At 34.2% G+C, this 25639-nt stretch overlaps 1 protein-coding gene across 3 annotated transcripts in view; it reads left to right on the forward strand.

Annotated features, from left to right (window-relative positions):
* Nucleotides 1-25639, forward strand: part of CSMD3 (CUB and Sushi multiple domains 3) — a gene marked incomplete at its 5' end in the record, with an annotated part of 1071061 nt that overhangs the window by 110883 nt on the left and 934539 nt on the right. For all 3 annotated transcript variants that reach the window (XM_079901374.1, XM_079901375.1, XM_079901376.1), the window contains one exon: nt 4367-4589. In XM_079901374.1, the coding sequence (XP_079757500.1) occupies nt 4367-4589 (223 nt within the window). The remainder of the gene's footprint in view (nt 1-4366; nt 4590-25639) is intronic.

Here is a 25639-nt window from a genome sequence, read left to right on the forward strand (position 1 = left end):
AAGAAAGAAAATCTAAAAATCTATATTGTTAACTAAATTCTTATTGACAATATGACCCGAATTATGGAAATTTTGTTTTTGAAGAATAAATTGACTAAGTGGACATTAAATGTTAAGATGTGAAAAATACAACATAAGGCACTCAGAAACAAAGACTGAATCTATGAAAATTTGCAATACCAGTTTTTGAGACCAGTTTTCCATAAGCACATAACAAACTATCGAGATTAAGTTTTGCTTCCACCTGTTTACACAGCACAGTGTGTTTACCCTGATCATAGAAATCATTCTGTAATAATAAAATAATCTATATTTCCTTGCTGTCTCATGTTGTAGTTTGTCATGAAGACAGGCTAAGATAATGTTCTTTTAGTCATTTTATACCTAAGGCATGACGTATGTGAAGAATAGATGAACAAATATTGAAGAAAGATCATCAAAGGAGAAGAAGCTTCACATGCACTATAAAGAGCAGTAAAGAGTTGTGAATTTATGACAGCAATGAATAAGCAAAGTTGTTTCATTTAGAAATGTACAGTATATGAATGGCAAATATGGATTACCAATGAAAAACCAGAAACCTAAGCAATTGTATCCTAAAAAAAGAAGTAAGAAAAGGTAAAGTATCCATTAAAATATATGTGAAGGGGCTTCCCTGGTGGCGCAGTGGTTGAGAGTCTGCCTGCCAATGCAGGGGACACGGGTTCATGCCACGGTCCGGGAAGATCCCACATGCCATGGAGCGGCTGGGCCCGTGAGCCATGGCCGCTGAGCTTGCGCATCCGGAGCCTGTGCTCCGCAACGGGAGAGGCCACAACAGTGAGAGGCCCGTGTACCGCAAAAAATAAAAAAAATAAAAAAAATAAAAAAATATGTAAAGGATATGACAAGGCAATTTACAAAAAAGAATGATAAATAAATGAAAAGCACATAACAAAATATTTGATCCCAGTACTAATCAGAGAAATGCAAAAATAAAATAGTAAGATAATATTTTTTTTTTGCCTTGCAAAATTTGCCTTATGAAAAACCTAGTGTTGCCAAAATCAGGGTTGGAGGTCGGAAACACTTAATAACCTTGTGAAAGCAGCAATAATTTTTACTTTATTGAGGACAGTTTGGCTATATGTCTCTTAAAATTTAGTACTCTCATTTCTGGAATTCCATCTGCAGGATATATCACACAAGTACACAAGGATAGACATCCAAAGTTGCTCTTTACACCCATGAAACCACAAAGAATGAAACCATCAAAAGGAGATATGTCAAATAAATTATAGTGCAGACATACCATATGCCATTTAACTATGTAGTCATTAAAAAAGGAATGTAGTAAACATATATATGTGGATCCAGAAAAATATCAGTTATATTTTACAAAGTTAAACAAAAAATTCAGGAAAATATGCTTAGTATGACTGACTCTATTTATAAAAAATATATCTAATGCATAGAAATACACATATTACCTGCATGCCTAGAAATGGCTTGGAAAAGTAAGCTTATAACAATGACAAACCTTGTGAAGCATAAGTAAATGAGGAAAATTTTGTTTTGCTTTTAAAGTTTCTATTTACTTCTGATCTTTTGGGTGTGAAAATTATTAACCTTCTGTTGAAAAAATGTACTTTATTATTAACACTGTGATGTTTAATCAAACATATATAAACAAAAATGAAAATCAAATGAAGAACACAGATAAGAAGCTAAAAATAGGGGTAATTCCCAATTTGCCTGGAGAAAAAAAAGGAAAGGAATTGAACTGCATGAATCAGCAGGCCCTTGAAGAATTAGTGGACAAGGCTGAGCCTGTTATTTTAGGACATATGTCCTTTTTCTAAAACTATTAGGGTTATGGGTCTTGAGACTATATAAAACAGCCCATAGATCAGACTGTAGCTGAAGGGATTCATGCTTGCATTTAGTTATGAAGTTCAAATTGGAAGCTGTTCAGGCAGAAAACTAATAGAAATGGGTGGTAGCTAATTAACCTAAGGCTTCAAAGTAATTGCTCTGCAAGAAGCAATTTCAAAAGGGACCTTTCTGTCTCTCCTTTTTCTTTTTGAAAATCAGAAAGTGCCCTATTTGATTTTTGGTGCATGAGCAAAACTATAAGTATACACACAAATATTGATTTTTAAAAAACGTACACCTTATCCAGCTTCTTGGTAAGCTTTTGAAAGGGCAAAACGATCACAAGAACTATGCCACATATCACAAACTGAATAACCCAGGCTTACGACTTTCCCATATATAAAGATAATCAGAGTATATTACTGAAGTAAATACAGCTAGGAGGATAGGGTTATACTGATTAATCCAGCCCTGAGCCACCCACCTCACCACTAGTCAGTAGGGTCAGCTATTCCAAAGCATATAGCTGTTTGGTAGAGAAGTGGCTCCCCTAGCAAAATCAAGGTGCTCTTGTGGAATGAATGGACAACATCCCAAATTAGCCTCCATCTGCCATGATCTACAACTCTGGCTTCCCATCTTTGATGCATAGTTTCTTACACTTTTAAAACATATCCATACCTTTATTACATATACTGTACTCATTTCTTCTCAGAGAGAGAAGCCCCAAATTTCCTGCATCTCTACATCCAGTTTCAAAGATACTTTGGGTAGTATGGCCTTCTCTTATGAAAATTAGCTTGGTATCTCTCACTGACAGCTTCATGGTACTTAAGCGTCATGTAGGACACATAGATGTGGAAATAAAATCTGGGTGAAGAATTCTCATCAGAACTTCTGAAATTGAGGCAGGAAAGACAGGACCAGGCCCAAGGACAGCCTACTCACATATTGGCATTAGGCAGTTCGCAAAGCGACCTCCATGTTTTGCACTTAATAAGATTATGACACATGGAGTAATGGCATCTAAAACAGAAACTTTGTAGCATCTGAACAAGAAACTCTGATCGTGAAAACTGGGGAGCATATGCAAATAAAAACACACAGGTTGCTGATGACCCTGTATGACTTTCCACATGTGGTGCTCAACTAGTAAGGAAAAATTTAAGGGAAAACAGCTCTTAGAGTGCATGTACAGTAGCTTCAGGAGACAAATGCATGTGCAGGATGAGAAGCTGATGCAACCTGGTGTAATCCAGGCCACACCTCAACCCTCCCCTCAATGAATATTCCACCCATACTCAAAAAGACCCTCCACGCACTCAAAGCGCTAAAAATAAAATGAAAAGGGGGATCATCAACCCTGTAGTGCAGCTCTTTACTCAGGAGGATGCCCATACTCTTCTCCTTAGAGTGTGTAACTTTCACTTTTGCCTCAATAAACGGCTTCTTTGCTCTCTTTTCTTCCCAGCCTCAGCGTGTGTGTGTTTATTCTTTCCTTGGTGTTTTGTGTTCTTTGACCAAATTCTTTTGGACAAGTTGAACGAGAGCCTGGACTTTTGATAAACCTTTTCAGGTATCAAAACCATGGCTGCCTGCCTCTAGATCCAAGCTTTAACTGCATGTACCTACTTGTCTAGGTACATGCCGGGGACCATCTTCTCTGCCCATTTTATAAATCTTAGGGTTTTGCATTACCCAATATGACTACAGAATATTATATACTTATAAAAAATTCTTCAAGAAACATGCTGTTTTCTAGGTATCTCCAAGAGTCAAGCTCTCAATAATTTAGACCTCCCATAGAACTAGTAGGGATGTTTTTAAGATGGCTGCTGTCAGTTGTCCAGGGCTCAATTTTTCTCCCCAACCTTAGATGTCACTCTGATATGGTTAGTTTAGACTGTGCTCTGGTCAAAGAGCAATTACATAGGTTTTGTTTTGTTTTGTTTTTTAGGTCTGAGCCTTTTATCCCTCTGATAAAATCAGAGTGGGACAGATTTTCCTAAGGCACATTGGTTGCATGGTACAGATTTGCATACACAAAACAGTTAGCATGATATACTAAGAAAAACTGGAGTTAATTTTTTAAGACCCAAAATGCATACTAACATTATTAAAGTCAAAATGTTGTTTATGAGTGCCCACAATTAGATTGGAAACTACTTCAGGGAAGATACCAATTAGATTGGAAGTACTTCTAGGATTGTGTTTGCATGTTGGATCATGTAACGTATAATGAATCAGAAGTGTAGAGGATTTTATTTCATCAACTGGTTTATAATTACTAAGCACAAGATGTATGATAAATGACACATCTTCTAGTATTTTGCTACTGATGTTTTATCTATTTAAAAAAAATAGATAATTTACCTAGCTCTTAAATTGTCATTTACAAAATTATTGTAACATAGGTCTTGGAAAAACAAAAGGCTTTTTCCAAATAATATGTCTTCTAGATTGTTCTTATTTTATGTAATATTAATGTCTGTTTATTTGTGTTTTGTTACAGGATTTATTTATACATGTGGTGGAACTTTAAAAGGACTTAATGGCACTATAGAAAGCCCTGGTTTTCCATATGGATATCCAAATGGTGCAAACTGTACATGGGTAATAATAGCAGAAGAACGAAATAGAATACAAATTGTTTTTCAGTCGTTTGCTCTAGAAGAAGAATACGACTACTTATCCTTATATGATGGACATCCTCATCCTACAAACTTTAGGACAAGGTTAGTGTATTTTGAATGGAAAAATGGAGGGAAATATTTATTGGGTAAAAGTAGTTTATTTTACAAAGGATGCTTAACATTTGTGGTGCAATTATAATAAAGTCATATTTGCCATCCAATTATTATTCATTTGGAAATATATCATTCCTTGAACAAATTAACTCCATATGTCTGACTTCATAACACTACTATATTAATATTATCTCTGAATTTAAATTGAATTGTACCTCTTTAGAGTGCTTAAAGGTATTTTGATTTTTAAAATTCTTACCTCAGGACTTCATTCTTTATGGGCATAACTCTAAGTAAAGTGAAAGATTAACATGTAATGTGTCTTTCAGCGGTATGTACCCAATTTTAATATACAACAATCTGCAAAATACTTAAAATCAATATTTATATGATAGCAGAATACATTAATTTTAGATAATGTGTATGGTTTATAAAGTCTAAATATCTGAAGAGTAGACCTTCATATCAACTGAGACATTCATGTTTCTGTCCACACAAATGAAATTATTTATTTTTAAGTTGGTTGATAAAACAGATATGAAAATTAGCCGGCACACTGATTGTCTATAAGTGTTTCTTTAGAATTTCTTGTTAGAAAATAGAACATCTAGACATATGACGATAATTTTTGCTGTCTTATCAAAAACTCTTTTTAAACATAAATGAACTCTAATTCAACCAACAAATTTAAAATGCCAGACACTGCATATTTCATTTAGTCCTAGATTTTTACCAATGTATGCATATTTTTCCTTAACTGTAGTATAGTGTTTATTTAATTCTAATTCAAAATATTCTAAGCAGATAATTTGTAAGAATTAAAGACCCTTACATACTTGACTATGTTTGAGTTATGATTCTGTGATTCTGTTACTTTTTCTAGTAGTTGTTACTGTGTACTTGCCTTCCTGATCTACAGGAATCAGATTATCAACAATAAGTTTTTATACATTCACCAGTCTTCCATATTCTTTTGCATTGATTTTTCCCATTTAAAATAAATATTTGATATATATTATCTTCCACTTTTAGTCAGAAAACATATAATATAGTGGGAAAGATGTTGGACCAGGAGATAAGACCTGCATTATAGGGTTAGGTTTGTTGTTCATTGGCTGTATGAGCAATCCACACCATCTGTTTGTGTTTAAACTGGAAGAATTAGTAATAAAGAAAATACCGTCCATTTCACTATGCTCTTCTGAATATCTCATGAGATAATGTATATGAAACTGCTGCATGAATATAAAATCCTTTTAGTATACATTTCAACTGTTTGCAGTCAGAACGACACTTAAAAATGTCTGGGTTGTTTGCAACCACATGTCTGTACAAAGAAAAGGTCACTAGATTGATTACAGGTGAGGTTCTATTTTTCTTCTTTTTTTTTGCTCTACATTTATTTACTGAGGATTTCTAACTTCATTTTCTACTTCCTTTTATTCTGTTAAATTATTAATATCGATTCATTTCAAAGATATACAGTATGACAGACACGTCAATGGTGCTATTTTGTCATCATTGCTAGTATCATTAAACGTTCCATGTCTTTTGTTAATGATACAGCACTAAGTCAAGATAGAAAACATCCAGCACTGCATGCCATGTGTGTGTGTGCTTGCCTGCACTAGTGGGTGTATGTAGGTGTGGTATGGGTGTCTGCCTTCACCTGTAAACATCCAATCAGGCCATGAAAGAAAATGGAAGGTGCATCTTAGACTTTCAAGTCAGCTAAATTGATGTATATAAAACTAAAAGCACAAAGAGTTTTGTATATTTCTTTTACATCAGCAATGTATGATATATAGTTGGTATAAATATGAAAAAAAATAAAGCTCTCCAAATGTTATCTGGTAGTTTCTATCAATTCATTGATAGTATTGTTTGTACAAGGATCTATTCTCTCTAGATCCTCTTAAAAATGAGAAAATATTTTTATTTTACCCCCCCCTTTTTTTTTTAAGCAATTGTGGCCTCTGGGAAGTTAAAAAATGGTAAGATGGGGAAAATAAATTTATTGTTCTCATTCTTTCTTTCCTAATCTATAAATAGGGAATAACAACATTTAATTTACAGAGCGTATATAAGCATTACACACTGTATATTGTAGTTGTTATATTTAACTTCTCCCCTGTTCAAACAATGTGAAAAGATTCCTACTATTATCATCATCATTTTACAGTTTGGAAAATGAGACTTATATTACTTGCCCAAGGTTAACACTGTTAAAAGTAACCAGAGGCAGGATCATTATTGCAACCCAGATTTGTCTGAGCTCTGAGCTTATGCTTGTAATCAATCAATCAATCAATTAATTAATTACAAAACAAATTATATATAGAATATATATATATATATATCTCCATGGTTTATTTATTGATTAAAGCCTATTTTTTCTTAGCAATATTAGGTAAAATTTAATGAATGAGATAAATAAAAACAAAATTTTTAAACTGTATAGAACATATAAAGATATAAACAGAAATATAAATTACAAGTTTATTCTTGGTATTTGTTTTATGAACTCAGTTCTAATATGTTCTCTATAGCATGTTGGTCACTGTTGATGTACAATATATCTATTGGTCTTTATGCCTAAAGAGATACTGTTGCTAATATTATAGAGCTGATTTTAATTAGCAAGACTAGGGGAAAAAATCCAGTGTATAACCTACAGCTCCTTCCAGACTGTGTTTGTAGACAGTCTGCTGTTTGATTAGAAGTCTAACGAGCTCCTGGCAGTTTGATTTATTTTTGTGTTTGTCTCTTTGTCTCACTGCTTTCTTCCGTTTTCTTTCTCTCACATTCTCACTTAATACATGTCCTTATGGTATGTCTGCTATTCTCTTTCAGAAATTGATAATCATGTTTTGTTACTTTCTGTGAACTCCAATAGACTTTTAAAAATCAGCTTGCTATACTTGAATTGTAATAACACAGAAAAGATGATTTTTAGGTCTTATACTTGCTTGTATAAGAGGTATATTGAGTTTGGTAGTCACAATTTCCTATTTTTAAACTATTTTCTATAACTCCAATTATTGAAGATTCTGCTTGTTTTCCTCTAAGTTTTTTAATTTATTAAATAAAAACTGATACTGGTGGGTGAATTTGATACTTACAGCAATGCACCATTAGAGAACTCCTTTAGAGTTATATCTTTAGCTTAAAACAAATTTGGTCTACTTGATGTAAAAAGAGGAATTGTAAGCTTTGCTTACTTTTTTATGCTAATATTGTATTTTCTAAACAGGAAAGTTATAGCAAAAGGTAAAAAGAAAAAAGATCACTCAATCTCATGAAGCAGAGGCACATATATTTGTATATTTAGGACAATACTACACATGCTATTTTATGTTCATATTTAATCTCCTTGCAATAATATATACATATTTCACATGTGATTAGAATTATTGCAAGTATCAAATTTAGTGGATACTTATCTTACTATAAACATTGTTCATTTAATTATTCTCCTATTATAAAATATAGTTTTTTTCTTTCATAATTAATGCAGATATCAGAATTAGCATTAATTCAGATAACAGCTTCATACTGCCACTCCTAGGTGAAAAGTGTTCTGGAAAAAGTGCATTTCATTCTAACCTCAACCATGAAAAGTGGCATGGAGAAGGCAGAGTATCAGTCAAATGACAGAATATATCATAGCGTCAAAATATTTTATTCACATATTTTACTACTAAAAACAAAGTTAGTTTTAAGAATAATTAATTTTCTAGATAAATTATTTCTTTGTAATTTAAAAATGAAGTACAGAGAGACGTTCAAGATGGCGGAAAAGACGTGGAGATCACCTTGCTTCCCACAAATACATCAGAAATACATCTACATGTGGAACAACTCCTATAGAACACCCACTGAACTCTGGTAGAAGACCTCAGACCTCCCAAAAGGCAAGAAACTCCCCAAGTACCCGGGTAGGGCAAAAGAAAAAAGAAAAAACAGAGACAAAAGAATAAGGATGGGACCTGCACCAGTGGGAGGGAGCTGTGAAGAAGGAAAGGTTTCCACACACTAGGAAGCCCCTTCACTGGCGGAGACTGTGTGGGGAGGAGGGGGTAAGCTTCGGAGCCATGGAGGAGAGCACAGCAACAGGGGTGCAGTGGGCAAAGCGGAGAGATTCCCACACAGAGGATTGGTGCCGACCAGCACTCACCAGCCCGAGAGGCTTGTCTGTTCACCCGCCAGGATGGGTGGGGCTGGGAGCTGAGGTTCTGGCTTCGGGGGTCAGATCCAGGGAGAGGACTGGGGTTGGCTGCGTGAACACAGCCTGAAAGGGGCTAGTGCACCACAGTTAGCCGGGAGGGAGTCTGGAAAAATGTCTGGAAGTGCCTAAGAGGCAAGAGATCATTGTTTCACTGTGCATGAGGAGAGGAGATTCAGAGCACCGCCTAAACAAGCTCCAAAGATGGGTGCAAGCTGCGGCTACCAGCGCAGACCCCAGAGATGGGCATGAAATGCTAAGGCTGCTGCTACAGCCACCAAGAAGCCTGTGTGCAAGCATAGGTCACTACCAACACCTCCCCTCCCAGTAGCCTGTGCAGCCCGCCACTGCCAGGGTCCCGGGATCCAGGGGCAACTTCCCAAGGAGAACAAGGCAGGCCTCAGGCTGTTGCAACGTCTTGCTGGCCTCGGCCACCGCAGGCTTGCCCGCATTCCGTACCCCACCTTCCTCCCCTGGCCTGAGTGAGACAGAGCCCCCTAACCAGCTGCTACTTTAAACCCATCCTGTCAGGCTGGGAACAGACACCCTAGGGCGACCTACATGCAGAGGCGGGGCCATATCCAAAGCTGAACGCCAGGAGATGTGCGATCAAAGAAGAGAAAGGGAAATCTCTCCCAGCAGCCTCAGGAGCAGCGGATGAAATATCCATAATCAACTTGAGGTACCCTGCATCTGTGGAATACCTGAATAGAAAACGAATCATCCCAAAATTGAAGCGGTGGACTTTGGGAGCAATGATATATATATATATATATATATATATATATATATATATATGTATATATATATATATATGTGTATATATATATATATATGTATATATATATATATATATATATATATGCATATTTTTTTTTCTCCTTTTTCTCTTTTTCCATGTGGCTGACAGGGTCTTGGTGCTCCTATGCCTCTGAAGTGGGAGAGCCGAGTTCAGGACACTGGTCCATCAGAGACCTCCCAACTCCACATAATATCAAACAGCGAAAGCTCTCCCAGAGATCTCCATCTCAATGCTAAGACCCAGCTCCACTCAATGATTGAAAGCTACAGTGCTGGACATACTATGCCAAACAACTAGCAAGACAGGAACACAACCCCACCCATTAGCAGAGAGGCTGCCTAAAATCATAATAAGTTCACAGACACCCCAAAACACACCATCAGACATGGTCCTGAACACCAGAAAGACAAGATCCAGCCTCATCCACCAGAACACAGGCACCAGTCACCTCCACCAGGAAGCCTACACAACCCACTGAACCAACCTTAGGCACTGGGGGCAGACACCAAAAACAAAGGGAGCTACAAACCTGCAGTCTGTGAAAAGGAGACCCCAAACACAGTAAGTTAAGCAAAATGAGAAGACAGAGAAACACACAGCAGATGAAGGAGCAAGGTAAAAACCCACCAGACCAAACAAATGAAGTGGTAATAGGCAGTCTAGCTGAAAAAGAGAATTCAGAGTAATGATAGTAAAGATGATCCAAAATCTTGAAAATAGAATGGAGAAAATACAAGAAATGTTTAATAAGGACCTAAGTAAACTAAAGAGCAAACAACCAATGATGAACAACACAATAAGTGAAATTAAAAATTCTCTAGAAGCAATCAATAGCAGAAATAACTGAGGCAGAAGAATGGATAAGTGACCTGGAAGATAAAATAGTGGAAGTAACTACTGCAGAGCAGAATAAAGAAAAAAGAATGAAAAGAATTGAAGAGAGTCTCAGAGACCTCTGGTACAACATTAAACGCACCAACATTTGAATTATAGGGGTCCCAGAAGAAGAAGAGAAAAAGAAAGGGACTGAGAAAGTATTTGAAGAGATTATAGTTGAAAACTTCCCTAATACGGGAAAGGAAATGGTTAAGTCCAGGAAGCACAGAGAGTCCCACACAGGATAAATCCAAGGAGAAACATGCCAAGACACATATGAATCAAACTATCAAAAAGTAAATATAAACAAAAAATATTAAAAGAGCAAGGGAAAAACAACAAATAACATACAAGGGAATCCCCATAAAGTTAACAGCTGATCTTTCAGCAGAAACTTTGCAAGCCAGAAGGGAGTGGCAGGACATATTTAAAGTGATGAAAGGGAAAAAACTACAATCAACATTACTCTACACAGCAAGGATCTCATTCAGATTCAACAGAGAAATAAAAAGTTTAATAGACAAGCAAAAGCTAAGAGAATTCAGCACCACGAAATCAGTTTTACAACAAATGCTAAAGGAACTTCTCTAGGCAGGAAACACAAGAGAAGAAAGAGACCAACAATAGCAAACCCAAAACAATTAAGAAAATGGTAATAGGAACATACATGTAGATAACTATGTTAAATGTAAATCGATTAAATGCTCCAATCAAAAGACACAGAATGGCTGAATGGATACAAAAACAAGACCCACATATATGCTGTCTACAAGAGACTCACTTCAGACGTAGGGACACATACAGACTGAAAGTGAGGGGATGGAAAAAGATATTCCATGCAAATGGAAATCAAAAGAAAGCTGGAGTAGCAATTCTCATATCAGACAAAATAGACTTTACAATAAAAACTATTACAGGAGACAAAGAAGGACAGTACATAATGATCAAGGGCTCAATCGAAGAAGAAGATATAACAATTGTAAATATTTATACATCCAACATAGGAGCACCTCAATACATAAGGCAAATGCTAACAGGCATAAAAGGGGAAATTGACAGTAACTCAATCATAGTAGGGGACTTTAACACCTCACTTTCACAAATGGATAGATCATCCAAAATGAAAATAAATAAGGAAATACAAGCTTAAAATGATACATTAAACAAGATGGACTTAATTGATATTTATAGGACATTCCATCCAAAAACAACAGAATACACTTTCCTCTCAAGTGCTCATGGAACATTCTCCAAGATTTATCATATCTTGGGTCACAAATCAAGCCTTGGTAAATCTAGGAAAATTGAAATCATATCAAGTATCCTTTCCGACAACAAGGCTATGAGAGTAGATATCAATTATAGGAAAAAAATCTGTAAAAAATACAAACACATGGAGGCTAAACAATACACTACTTAATAACCAAGAGATCACTGAAGAAATCAAAGAGGAAATCAAAAAATACCTAGAAACAAATGACAATGAAAACACAACAACCCAAAACCTATGGGATACAGCAAAAGCAGCTCTAAGACAGAAGTTTATAGCAATATAATCCTACCTCAGGAAACAGGAAACATCTCAAATAAACAACCTAACATTAAACCTAAAGCAATGAAAGAAGAAAAAAAAACACAAAAAAAACCCGAAGTTAGCAGAAGAAAAGAAATCATAAAGATCAGATCAGAAATAAATGAAAAAAAATGAAGGAAACAATAGCAAAGATCAGTAAAACTAACAGCTGGTTCTTTAAGAAGATAAACAAAATTGATAAATCATTTGCCAGACACATCAAGAGAACACTCAAATCAATAGAATTATAAATGAAAAAGGAGAAGTAACAACTGATACTGCAGAAATACAAAGTATCATGAGAGATTACTACAAGTAGCTATACGCCAATAAAATGGACAACCTGGAAGAAATGGACACATTCTTAGAAAAGTACAACCTTCCGAGACTGAACCAGGAAGAAATACAAACAGACCAATCACAAGAACTGAAATTGAGACTGTGATTAAAAATCTTCCAACAAACAAAAGCCCAGGACCAGATGGCTTCACAGGCGAATTCTATCAAACATTTAGAGAAGAGCTAATACCTATCCTTCCCAAACTGTTCCAAAAATTGCAGAGGAAGGAACACTCCCAAACTCATTCTATGAGACCACCATCACCCTGATACCAAAACCAGACAAGGATGTCACAAAGAAAGAAAACTACAGGCCAATATCACTGATGAACATACATGCAAAAATCTTCAACAAAATATTAGCAAACAGAATCCAATAGCGCATTAAAAGGATGATACACCATGATCAAGAGTGTTTTATCCCAGGAATGCAAGGATTCTTCAACATATGCGAATCAATCAATGTGATACACCATATTAACAAACTGAAGGAGAAAAACCATATGGTCATCTCAAAAGATGCAGAGAAAGATTTCGACAAAATTCAACACTCATTTATGATAAAAAGCCTCCAGAAAGTAGGCATAGAGGGAACTTACTTCAACATAATAAGTTCTGTATATGACAAACCCAGAGCCAACATCATTCTCAGTGGTGAAAAACTGAAACCATTTCCAGGAAGATCAGGAACAAGACAAGGTTGACCACTCTCACCACTATTATTCAACATAGTTTTGGAAGTTTTAGCCACAGCAATTGAAGAAGAAAGATAAATAAAAGGAATCAGAATAGGTAAAGAAGAATTAAAGCTGTTGCTGTTTGCAGATGACATGATACTATACATAGGGAATCCTATAGACTCTATCAGAAAACTACTAGAGCTAATCAATGAATTTGGTAAAGTAGCAGGATAACAAATTAATGAACAGAAATCTCCTGCATTCCTATACACTAATGATGAAAAATCTGAAAGAGAAATTCAGGAAACACTCCCATTTACCATTGCAAAAAAAAAGCATAAAATACCTAGGAATAAACCTACAGACAAACGCCCTCTATACAGAAAGCTATAAGACACTGTTGAAAGAAATTAAAGATGATACAAACAGATGGAGAGATATACCATGTTCTTGGATTGGAAGAATCAACAATGTGAAAATGAATATACTACTCAAAGCAATCTACAGATTCAATGCAATCCCTATCAAACTACCAATGGCATTTTTCACAGGACTAGAACAAAAAATGTCACAATTTGTAGGGAAACACAAAAGACCCCGAATAGCCAAAGCAAGCTGAGAAAGAAAAACAGCTGGAGAAATCAGAATCCCTGACTTCAGACTATACTACAAATCTACAGTAATCAAGGAAGTATGGTACTGGCACAAAAACAGAAATATAGATGAATGGAACAGGATAGAAAGCCCAGAGATAAACCCACACACACATGGTCACCTTATCTTTGATAAAGGAGGCAAGGATATCCAATGGAGAAAAGACAGTGTCTTCAATAAGTGGTGCTGGGAAAACTGGACAGCTACATGTAAAAGAATGAAGTTAGAACACTCCCTAACACCATATACAAAAATAAGCTCAAAATGGATTAAAGACCTAAATGTAAGTCCAGACACTAAAAAACTCTTAGAGGAAAACATAGGCAGAACACTCTGTGACATAAATCACAGCAAGATCCTTTATGACCCACCTCCTAGGGAAATGGAAATAAAAACAAAAGTAAACAAATGGGACCTAATGAAACTTAAAAGCTTTTGCACAGCAAAGGAAACCATAAACAAGATGAAAAGACAACCTTCAGAATTGGGGAAAATATTTGCCAATGAAGCAACTGACAAAGGATTAATCTCTAAAATTTACAAGCAGCTCATGCAGCTCAATATCAATAAACAAACACCCAATCTGAAAATAGGCAGAAGACCCAAATAGACATTTTTTCAAAGAAGATATACAGATTGCCAACAAACATATGAAAGGATGCTCAACATCACTAATCATTAGAGAAATGCAATTCAAAACCACACTGAGGTATCACCTCAGTGATGCAATTCAAAACCACACTGAGGTATCACCTCACACCAGTCAGAATGGCCATCATCAAAAAATCTACAAACAATAAATGCTGGAGAGGGTGTGGAGAAAAGGGACCCCTCTTGCACTGCTGGTGGGAATGTAAATTGATACAGCCACTATGGAGAACAGTATGGACGTTCCTTAAAAAACTAAAAATACAACTACCAGATGACCCAGCAATCCCACTACTGGGCATATACCCTAAGAAAACCATAATTCAAAAAGAGTCACGTACTACAATGTTCATTGCAGCTCTGTTTACAACAGGTAGGACATGGAAGCAACCTAAGTGTCCATCGACAGATGAATGGATAAAGAAGATGTGGCAAATATATACAATGGAACATTACTCAGCCATAAAATGAAATGAAATTGAGTTATTTGTAGCGAGGTGGATGGACCTAGGATCTGTCATACAGAGTGAAGTAAGTCAGAAAGAGAAAAACAAACACCGTATGCTAACACATATATATGGAATCTAAAAAAAAAAAAATTTATGAAGAACCTAGGGGCAGGACAGGAATAAAGATGCAGACGTAGAGAATGGACTTGAGGACACGGGGAGGGGCAAGGGTAAGCGAGAGAGTGGCACAGACTTACAGATACTACCAAATGTTAAAATAGACAGCTAGTGGGAAGCAGCCGCATAGCACAGGGAGATCAGCTCAGGGATTTGTGACCACCTAGAGGGGTGGGATGGGGGGGTGGGAGAGAAATTCAAGAGGGAGGAGAAATGGGGATATATGTATATGTATAGCTGGTTCACTTTGTTATAAAGCAGAAACTAACACACCATTTTAAAGCAATTATACTCCAATAAAGATGTTAAAAAAAAAAGAAACAATTTAGAATTCTCAAGAAAAAAAAAGAAATAAAAATGAAGTACATAATTTAAGAATATAAAGTTTATGTTCTGACCAGTACTACATTATGACTTTATGATAATAATCAATTAATAATAAAATAATCAATTATTTATATTTGATATTTATTTACAAATTTATTTTAAAATTTCCATGGAATATCCTTCTCCATCCCTTCACTTTGAGCCTATGTATGTCCTTAAAGCTGAATGAGAAAAATTGAAAGCATATTATATTGCAAATAGTAACAAAAGTAGTAATTTGTTGATATAAATTTGATGAGTATTATACAGAATCTAAATGATAAAAAATTGTAATATAGTGCTGTAAGGCATAATGTTGGAAAATGGAGATCTTCACTATATTCATGGTTATATTTACTACATATTATTTATGAATATGAACAATATGAAATACATATTATTTCATTCTTTGAAATTAAAATACAGTACTATCCAAAACTCCTAATGTATTTTGTGTTACTTGAAAAAACGATGCGATAGTTTGAGAATATAATATAATGTTGAGGTAGAAAACAACTTTCCCACAAAAATTATTAGAAAATTCATAAATGACTTGTTAGACCATAGAAACAAATGGCCACAGGGTATACTCTATGGCAGTGCACTCCACTGTTTTAACTGTACTTCCAAGTCCCTGTCTCCAGGCTATCAGAAAGGTTTGACTAAGAGTGGTACAACCCAATCCAGTTTGCTGTCTATGAAGATTTCCACCTTCAGAGTGAGAATCAGTCCTTGTATCCTGATTATCTCTCTCGTATAACACAATGTCTGGGAAATGCAGATACGCTACTGCCTGACTTCCCGGCGTAGACAGTGTGTGTGTGTTTGTGTGGTAATTGCATGTGTGATATTAACAACTGTATACTCAATAAATAAAGAGAAGTAACACCAGGGTTTTCTCATTTATCTCTTATATTAATGAGATCCAAATGGCAACATGAATTTTGCTTACTGTTAATCCAAATATGACCTTAGTAATTGCACTGTATAGAAAATACAAATGAATCAACGGACAAAGGATTAACCTCTGAAATATATAAAAAGCTCATGCTGCTCAACATTAAAAAAACAAGCAACCCAATCCAAAAATGGGCAGAAGACCTAAATAGACATTTCTCCAAAGAAGATATACAGATGGCCAAGAAGCACATGAAAAGATGCTCAACATCACTAATTATTAGAGAAATGCAAATCTATACTACAATGAGGTATCAGCTCACACCAGTTAGAATGGGCATCATCAGGAAGTCTACAAACAACAAGTGCTGGAGAGGGTGTGGAGAAAAGGGAACCCTCTTGCACTGTTGGTGGGAATGTAAATTGATACAGCCACTATGGAGAACAGTATGGAGGTTCCATAAAAAACTAAAAATAGAATTATCATATGACCCAGCAATCCCACTACTGGACATATACCCAGAGGAAACTATAATTCAAAAAGACACACGCACCCCAATGTTCATTGCTGCACTATTTACAAGAGCCAGGTCATGGAAGCAACCTAAATGCCCATTGACAGACGAATGGATAAGAAGATGTGGTACATGTATACAATGGAATATTACTCAGCCATAAAAAGGAATGCAATTGGGTCATTTGTTGAGAAGTGGATGGATCTAGAGACTATCATACAGAGTGAAGTAAGTCAGAAAGAGAAAAACAAATATCGTATATTAACACATATATGTGGAACCTAGAAAAATGGTACAGATGAACCCGTTTGCAGGGCAGAAATTGAGACACAGATGTAGACAACAAACTTATGGACACCAAGGGGGGAAAGCAGTGGGGGGTGGGGGGGTGATGAATTGGGCGATTAGAATTGACATGTATACACTGATGTGCATAAAATTGATGACTAATAAGAACCTGCTGTATAAAAAAAAAAATAAAAAAAAAGAAAAAAGAAAATACAGACTCCACAAAACACAGAAATTGAGAATAGAAGTGGGTTTTTCTATGGACGAGCTTGAAAAAATTGTTATACTGTGGCTAGTATTCTCCTCCCCCCAATTTTAGATAACTTAAGATGTATTTCATTGCCATAGGGCATACAAGCAAATTAGAAAAAATGCCAATTAAAATTTTGATGCACCTTAGGCAGTTAATGACTCTTCTCCTTAGATATCATTCTTCACTTTGGAGCATTCAAATTAATGACTGGATAGATCTCAAGGACAGACAGGGTTTCTAGAACTTTTTGTCAAGATAAAAGACTCTTTCAAAGCTGAGTAAGGCAAGGATTCAAGAGTATACACAATCATTTGTTGTTTATACTAGGCATGTTGCCAAAAAGAATTGAGGTGGCTTTTAGTAAAGAAACAGACTAAATTAAATCATTAAAACACGGGTCAAAACATAAAACATAAGATGGCTTCATCGAGCTTAACCACTTTGTTCTATGGATTATATTTATTCAATCTTTTACAGCAAAACTATGAAAAGTTTACTTCCGTTACCGTGTTTTCAGTAAAACAGCACTGATATCTTAAAAGTAAACTACACATGGTGTTATGTCAGTAACTAGCAATATTTCTTGTGTAACTCATTCTTCATAAACATTCATTTCTCATCTGTAAAATGGCATATCAAAAGGCCTGTTTATCTCACAGAGAGCAACTTGATGTTCTAATAAATATAAATGTTTTTCATAACTAAAAATTTCATTTAGCATCCTAAAACCCTAAATAAAACTTTTAGATTAGGCATCCCAGATTAGCTCTTTTTGAATTCTTTTAGATTTGTTAATATATGTATTCTAAGGGGATCTATAGATATTCTGTATCTGTTAAAAACTAACATCTTCTGAATACACAGGCTATATCAGGCTATTTATATGCAACTCTCATAGCATCATTTCAGATATTCTTCCCAATTCTCCTATTATACAGATGAGAAAAATTTCAGAAATATCAATAAGTTTCACAAGATCAAAAAATTAGGTTTCCAGGGCTTTCCTGGTGGCGCAGTGGTTGGGGGTCCACCTGCCGATGCGGGGGACGCGAGTTCGTGCCCCGGTCCGGGAGGATCCCTCATGCTGAGGAGTGGCTGGGCCTGTGAGCCATGGCCGCTGAGCCTGCGCGTCCGGAGCCTGTGCTCCGCAACGGGAGAGGCCACAACAGTGAGACACCCGCGTACCGCAAAAAAAAAAAAAAAAAAAAAAAGGTTTCCAAGAGACTGAAGTTTGAATCTAAATAGGTTAGAGCACAGCTCATTGGTTACATTTATTTTTATTTTTCAATTATACCATTTTTGAATGATGGATAAGATTTACTTTAAACTAGACAACTATAGAAACAGATAACTTTTATTAACCATTTTTTAATTCTGTAATTTTACTAAATCTAAACTAAAAGGTCAAGAGAATTAAAGGGTATAAGGACCCATATTTATATCAGGAACCACTTTTTAAAAAATTACCCTTTTGCTTTTATGACATAACATACATCCAAAGGCATATATGCGTCAAAAAATGATTGTGTCAAAGAGAACTAATCTTTCATAGATGTTTCAATTTGATATTCTAAATATATCTAGAAGATATTGAGCCCTCATAGAAAAAGGATTGAATCTATCAAATAAAAAATATATAATTAAGTGCATGGTCATGTACTTTTTAGAAGACATTTTTATTGTATCTATAACTGGTATTTTTAGAAAAACATCACAAGTTAACTCTATGTACATTCAGAAATGGTATTTAACAAATCCTTAACTTACATTGATTTTATAAAGATTATAATAGTTATTTGGACCAAAGTTTGGAAGGACAAAAAATTAATTTAAAGGATTCAAGAAACAATTATTTTCTAAATAATCTTCCTAACTAAGTGCAGATTTTAAAACACTAATATTAGAAAATCATAAATTTGTACATACGTATATACCAAATGTAAGGACATTACAAAATCAGTGGCAAGATCTGGTAATAAAATATTATCTTCAAACTTCTATATATTAAAAATTAATACAGTATATGTATATTTCTTTAAAGATTTGCTTCTTTGAGGTATTTGTTCAAAAATAAAATTTCAGAATCTTGCCATATATGTGACACTTTTCTTGGTGGATAGAAGGGCTAAAAAATGCATAGAATATGGAAACTTGCCATGAAAGCTACCAATATATTTGTGGTATTTTTTTTTTTTTTTACCTGCATGAACCAATCAGAGCAACCTCATTTCATTCATTTAAAAAATAGTGATTTCTAATTACAAAGTCAAATATTTTGGGGTGAGATGTGATCACTGGAAAATATTCAAGTAAAAAGAAAAATAATATTAATACAACCCACTGCCACAAAAGATCTATTGTTATACTGGTATTGTTTGATGTGTCAATTCATATTTCCACATGAATTTCCTATGTTCACTTTATGCTCTTTTAAAAAATATATTTTATATATAAATATGTAACTATGTAACATACATATTATGATTACAGATATTATGATTATTAACATACAGAGTTAAAGATATTCTCAAGCTATATTTTGAGGGAAGAAAATGTTTTCTCCACGGGATAGTGGTTTTATAGTATTTGTGCATCTCTCAGGGTTCAGACAAGAAGGAAAGAAACTGACATACTTAAAGTAGGAACACATTTAATAACAAGATTTCTGAATTTAAGGCTGCGGTATGAAGGTCAGAGAGAACCTTCACTAGCTTTCAAGAAATCTGAAATTTGCAGAAATTGCCGGAAAACACTAATTGCGAGCTCAGTTTTTTGCAGCACCAAAACAATTGTTTTAAATAAGAATTCTGGTAAGCTGATGAAAAATCTTCACCTCTAACACCTGCTGAATCCAATGCACTTACCTACCAAGACATAATAATGGCTTATACTCAATTCACATTCTAAGTCTTATGGAATTGCCTTCATTGGCAAAATCTAATAGACAACTTTGCTGGCAAAGAGAGGTAGTCTAGCAAGCGTAGTTCCAAGATTCACAGGCACTTCAGTACAATGGAAAGAACAGAAAAGAGTAGAAATGAATGTTAATTGCCTACTTTTCTATCTATATCTTTACAATGTTCATAGTCACATCCATATTTATCTTATCCCTACCCATACCCTATGTATATCATTATCTATATCTATTTCCATATCTAAATCTATACCTAGCACATGTTTCTAACATTGTGAATTTGCCATCCTCACACATGATGGCTTTTTGGGAATTTTATGTTTGATAGAAGCTACAGCTCATTTACTCTCAACAAATTCTATAATCATTCAAATATTGCTGCAGCCATCTTTTTCTTTAATATTACAATTACTGTCATCTTGACATAACCATGAATTATGCTGTTGTACTTCATGTACCCCAATATCAATAGGGTATGCATGATTTTTTCTCACAGAACAGTCATTACTTTAAAGATCTATTTGTTCCTGTGGTTTTCCCATTCATTTTGAAATTAAATAGGTTAACAGTTTGTTTCAGCTGACAATTCACTGTATATTACCTGGATCATTTTTAAGAACTGTATAACCAAAGTAAAATTGTAAGATTATTCAAATCCAAAACTCTTACTGTGAGTAATGAGAAACCACCGTGGAAATGCTGGTGTTATAATAGAATTTATCCTAGTCTTAGTATGCCACTGAGTGCAGACAAAAGGGCAATGGATTTTGAGTCATAGCACTAATGAAACTAACGTTTTATGGCTATTTCTTAGGTTCCAAAAAATAAGAATATATTAAAAAAAGAATGTGTAGAACTGAGTCACTTTGCTGTACAGCAGAGATTGGCCCAGCATTGTAAATCAACTCTACTTCAATGAAAAAAAAAATACACCAGACCATTCACGTGAATTGTCTTACTCAACAATCACAAAATCCTGGGACTTTGGTAATGTTACCAGTTTTTAAATAAAGTTCCCTCTCTCTCTCTTTCTGCATTCCTCATGTCTGTTTTCCCTCTGTCTCACTATAAGCAGTAATATGCTAATAGCCATTTAATTTAAAACTGTGACTTTTATGTTAATTCTCTTAACTAGAGAACATTTGAAATATTGCAATCAGTTGATAGGTACATTAAAAATGTATATATTAAAAGAGCCCTTTGATTACATTGTTAAAGATAGTATAGATCTAGTCATTCTCCATGCTCAAGTCTCATGGAAATAATAACATCTCACTGTTAAAAGTTGATAAACACATTTAGATAATGATACAGGAATCATTTTTATCCACCAGTGTTGATGTTTTAGGGGTTTCTGTTACATTAAGCTATAAAATGGCACATTTATTGCCATTAATTTAAGAAGATCTTAAACAAACAGCCTGTTATTTAAAAAGCATATGCATTGACATTTTAAATGACTTTCTGGTAATTTAAATTTCTATCATTTTTGCATTAATTACCAAATAATTATTTTAGTACTTTTCATATTAGTCATTATATAAAGTTACAAGTTAATCATTTAATTCTCTCTGTAACTAGTTACTCATTACAGTATGAGATATCATTAATGTTTCTGAATCTTTTTAAGAGGAAATGCTTCAAGAATGTTTTCATCTATTAAAAGCAGGCATGAGAAGTGATAGGACCACTTGCTTTAAGTGTGTGAATTTTAACACATTCCACAGCTTCTGATGAATGTTTTGTCTAGTAAGTAACAAAATGCTAAAATATGATTAGGGGTGCATGCGGGATTAGGGGAAAGGTAGAGTAGCGGTTATACATTAGAAATTATTAAATGTAAGATGAAAAAACAACCAACATGCTCTGCCGTCCTGTCACTAGAGAGAACTTACTGAAACAATGGCCATAAAGTAGTTCATGACGAAACATTCACCAATACAAATGTGAAATAGAGGAAATGTTTTGAATTTTTAATGAAACTAAATGTATTAAAGGGAAATTATTGTTCTTTAATCTGAGTTTACATGCATTTTTAAGCATCAAATTTATGGTGAGAGAAAATGTTGATTGTTGTGATGTCATAAAACAAAGTAGCTACATAGCAAAATTAATATATTTCAATACTTTATTGGCTACTCCTCAAATTTTAACTTTTATAAAAAATAATATCTGAAGGACATTAACATTGCATCATCTAGGACTTTCCCCTGACATTTCTGTTTGCTACTCTTATTTAGTTTTCCTAGTCAGGAAATATCTTTGCTAACCACTGGTAACCTTTGCCATAAAGGTATCAACATGTACAGGCAGTGGTTCTCCATTAATTTCCAGGCCTTTAATTCAATGACTTCATAATTATGACACAGTTTTTTACCAGCCTCAACTACTTAAAGCTATCATGTGATCAAGTTTTTATCTATTTCACATATTTGTTAAGAAATTTATATGGGCATTGTGGAGAAAAAAAGATGGACTAAATATGCATTTTTGCCCTTCATGGAAAAATCATTTCCCCTATGGGAAAATCATAAGGAGAGAGATAGACTGGAGTTGGAAGTTATGGGTTTATATCTTTGCTCCACTGCCTACCAGCTGTATGGATTTAAACAATTTACTAATCAATTCTGAGCTGTGATTTCTTCAATTGTAATTCAGTGAAAATAAAATTACACTCTGGTATTCTTTAAAAGGAACATAAAATGTCATTCACTATGCAAATTTATCATATGTCAATAAGAAGGGAATATAATTGATAAGGTATAAAACAATATATAAAAAACTAAATTTCACAAATATCTGAATTCCATGAAAAATATTATGCTTATCCATAAAATATTATGCTTTTACAGTACATAGAAAATGTGTTAAATTCAGGTAAAATACATGTATATTTAACTACTGTAATTTATAACTCACATTGAAGATAAAAATCATATTAGTTTTACCTGGAAAATAAATGTTTAAATTATATAGTTATATCCTAAAAGATATTTCAAATAGGTATACATAAAATATATGGTCTCCCTTTAACTCTTGAGATTAATAACATGGTAAAAAATAACTCTGAACAAGAGTCTCTAAATAGACTATTTGGATTTTCTTAACAATTGGCATTTCTTTACATTCTCATGATTCTTGAAAACACTGTTCAAAGAACAAACTTTTGGTTTGAAAAAGAAAGCATTATGATGGCTTTCACATTTTTCTATCATTCCAGTTCATTAATTTAACCATGTTAAGAGAGCCTCTTACATGGAATGCATTGCATGAAGAACTGGTGATAAACTATTGAGTTCCAAGCATTGACTTCAGGAAGTTTAGTGCCCAAAGGAGAAAGAGAGAAGCTTAATAAATAATCACACATAAATATTAAATTATAAAATGAAGTCTTGTAAAGAAAAGTAACTAATGGGATTCATAACTTAAAGTTTATTTTCAGATCAATCAAGTAATGTATCATGGGAGGGAGTAAAACAAGTTACTGTAAATCCTCATAATGGTACAACTATCATGAAAATAAGTTTAAAAACATACATCTTCCATCATTTACTGAAGTGAAAAAGAAAACTAAATCTTCCATTATACAACATGCCACTACATACTGAGTATTTAAGGATAACTGGAAAAAAACTTGCTTTTGATAAGTGGGAAAAATTCTTCACATTGTCCTCTATCATTTTGGAAAATTTAATGGTAAAAGGTTCTAAGTATTGCCTAAAAATATTGGATTATTTAATGTATCTGAACAAGTATAAAAATCTGAGATTGCATGTAAAATAATTTGTATGTATATCAGTAGTTCAAATATTTAATATTTTGATTTAATAAATGTGCCAAAGACAATGAGAGGATAAACAGGGTGTTCACTAGAAAATGGGACAAAACAGTATGTTGTAGTCTTAGACCTGGCCCTATTTTGAACTTGATCCAGTTGTTTAATATCTCCCAGTCCCTTATGCCTTCTAATCTGAGGGTGAAATTGCATGTTTTACCTATATAGAAAGGTTTTCAAAACATTATTTTCAAATAAATGTTGCACTGATAAGCTCTGAATCTACTTGTTTTGTATGATATCAACATGAGTCTCAGTGAATTACAGTGGTCACTAGGTTCCATGGGACCTCTATTTTCATTTGTATAATAAATTAATATTTTAGACACTTTTTAAAAATGTGTATTTCAAAGCCCAAAAGAGAGCTATGCATTGGTTTCCTACTGTTGATGCAACAAATTACTGCAAACTTAGTGGTTTGAACAACATAAATTTATTATCTTGCAGTCTGGAGAACTGAAGTCCAAAATGTATTTAAGTGGGCTGAACTCAAGGTGTCAGCAGGACTGCATCTCTTACGGAGGGTCTAGGAGAAAATCTGTTCCTTGACTTCTCCAGCTTATAGAGGCTGCTTGCCCTTCTTTGGCTTGTGTCCCTCTTCTAGCTTCATAGCCAGAAACTGCATCACTCAAACCTCTGCTTTCATTGTCACATCTCCTACTCTCTCTCTGATCCTCCTACCTTCCTTTGATAAGGACCCTTGTGAATACTCTGATCCATCCAGATAATCTAGGGTAATTTACTATTCTTAAGATTTTAACTTAATCACATCTGTAAAGTTCCTTTTGTCATACAAGGTAACATATTTAAATATTCCAGGGATTAGAGCCCAGGCAATTTTGGAAGGCCACTTTTCATAGTATAATATCATATATAACATCATAATAGTCTGGTTATAAGGTAAATAGGTTCTCAGACTTTTTTTGTTGCAAAATCATTTGTCCTTTTTTTTCCCTGACAATGTTTCTTATTTTTCTGAAAAAATACTCTGAGCATTTAAAGTGGGGAATACTTTATTTTTACATCTTTATATCAAGAAATAATGTTGAAAAAATCTAGAAAATTATTTAACAACCCATTAGTTCCCCAATTACCCAGAAATTCTAGTACTAGGTATATTCTCAAGAGAAATATGTATAAATGCTTACAAAACATGTAACACATGTTCATAGCAGTATTATTTATAAAAGAACCAACTGGAAAAAAAAGTCCACCAACAATAGAATGGATAAATAAATTGAAGTATACTCATAAAATGGAATCCTATAGAGCAATGAAAATTAAGTTCCATACTACTGCTATAATAATACAAAGGTAATGTTGAGTCAAAGAAGCCAGAGGCAGAATAATTTTATTATATGATTTTATTTATATAAAGTTTTAAGACATGGAAAACTAATTTGTTTCATTAGGAGTCCGGGACTGCACCTAGCCTCTGATATATACCCATTATGGTAGGCAGAATAATGATTCCAGAATAATGGTTCCCTCAGAACCTGCAAATATGTTCTATCACATGGCAAAAGGAATTTTACAAATGGAATTAA

Source organism: Stenella coeruleoalba (genome assembly GCF_951394435.1).
Source record: "Stenella coeruleoalba genome assembly, chromosome: 17".
NCBI classification, from domain to species: domain Eukaryota; kingdom Metazoa; phylum Chordata; class Mammalia; order Artiodactyla; family Delphinidae; genus Stenella; species Stenella coeruleoalba.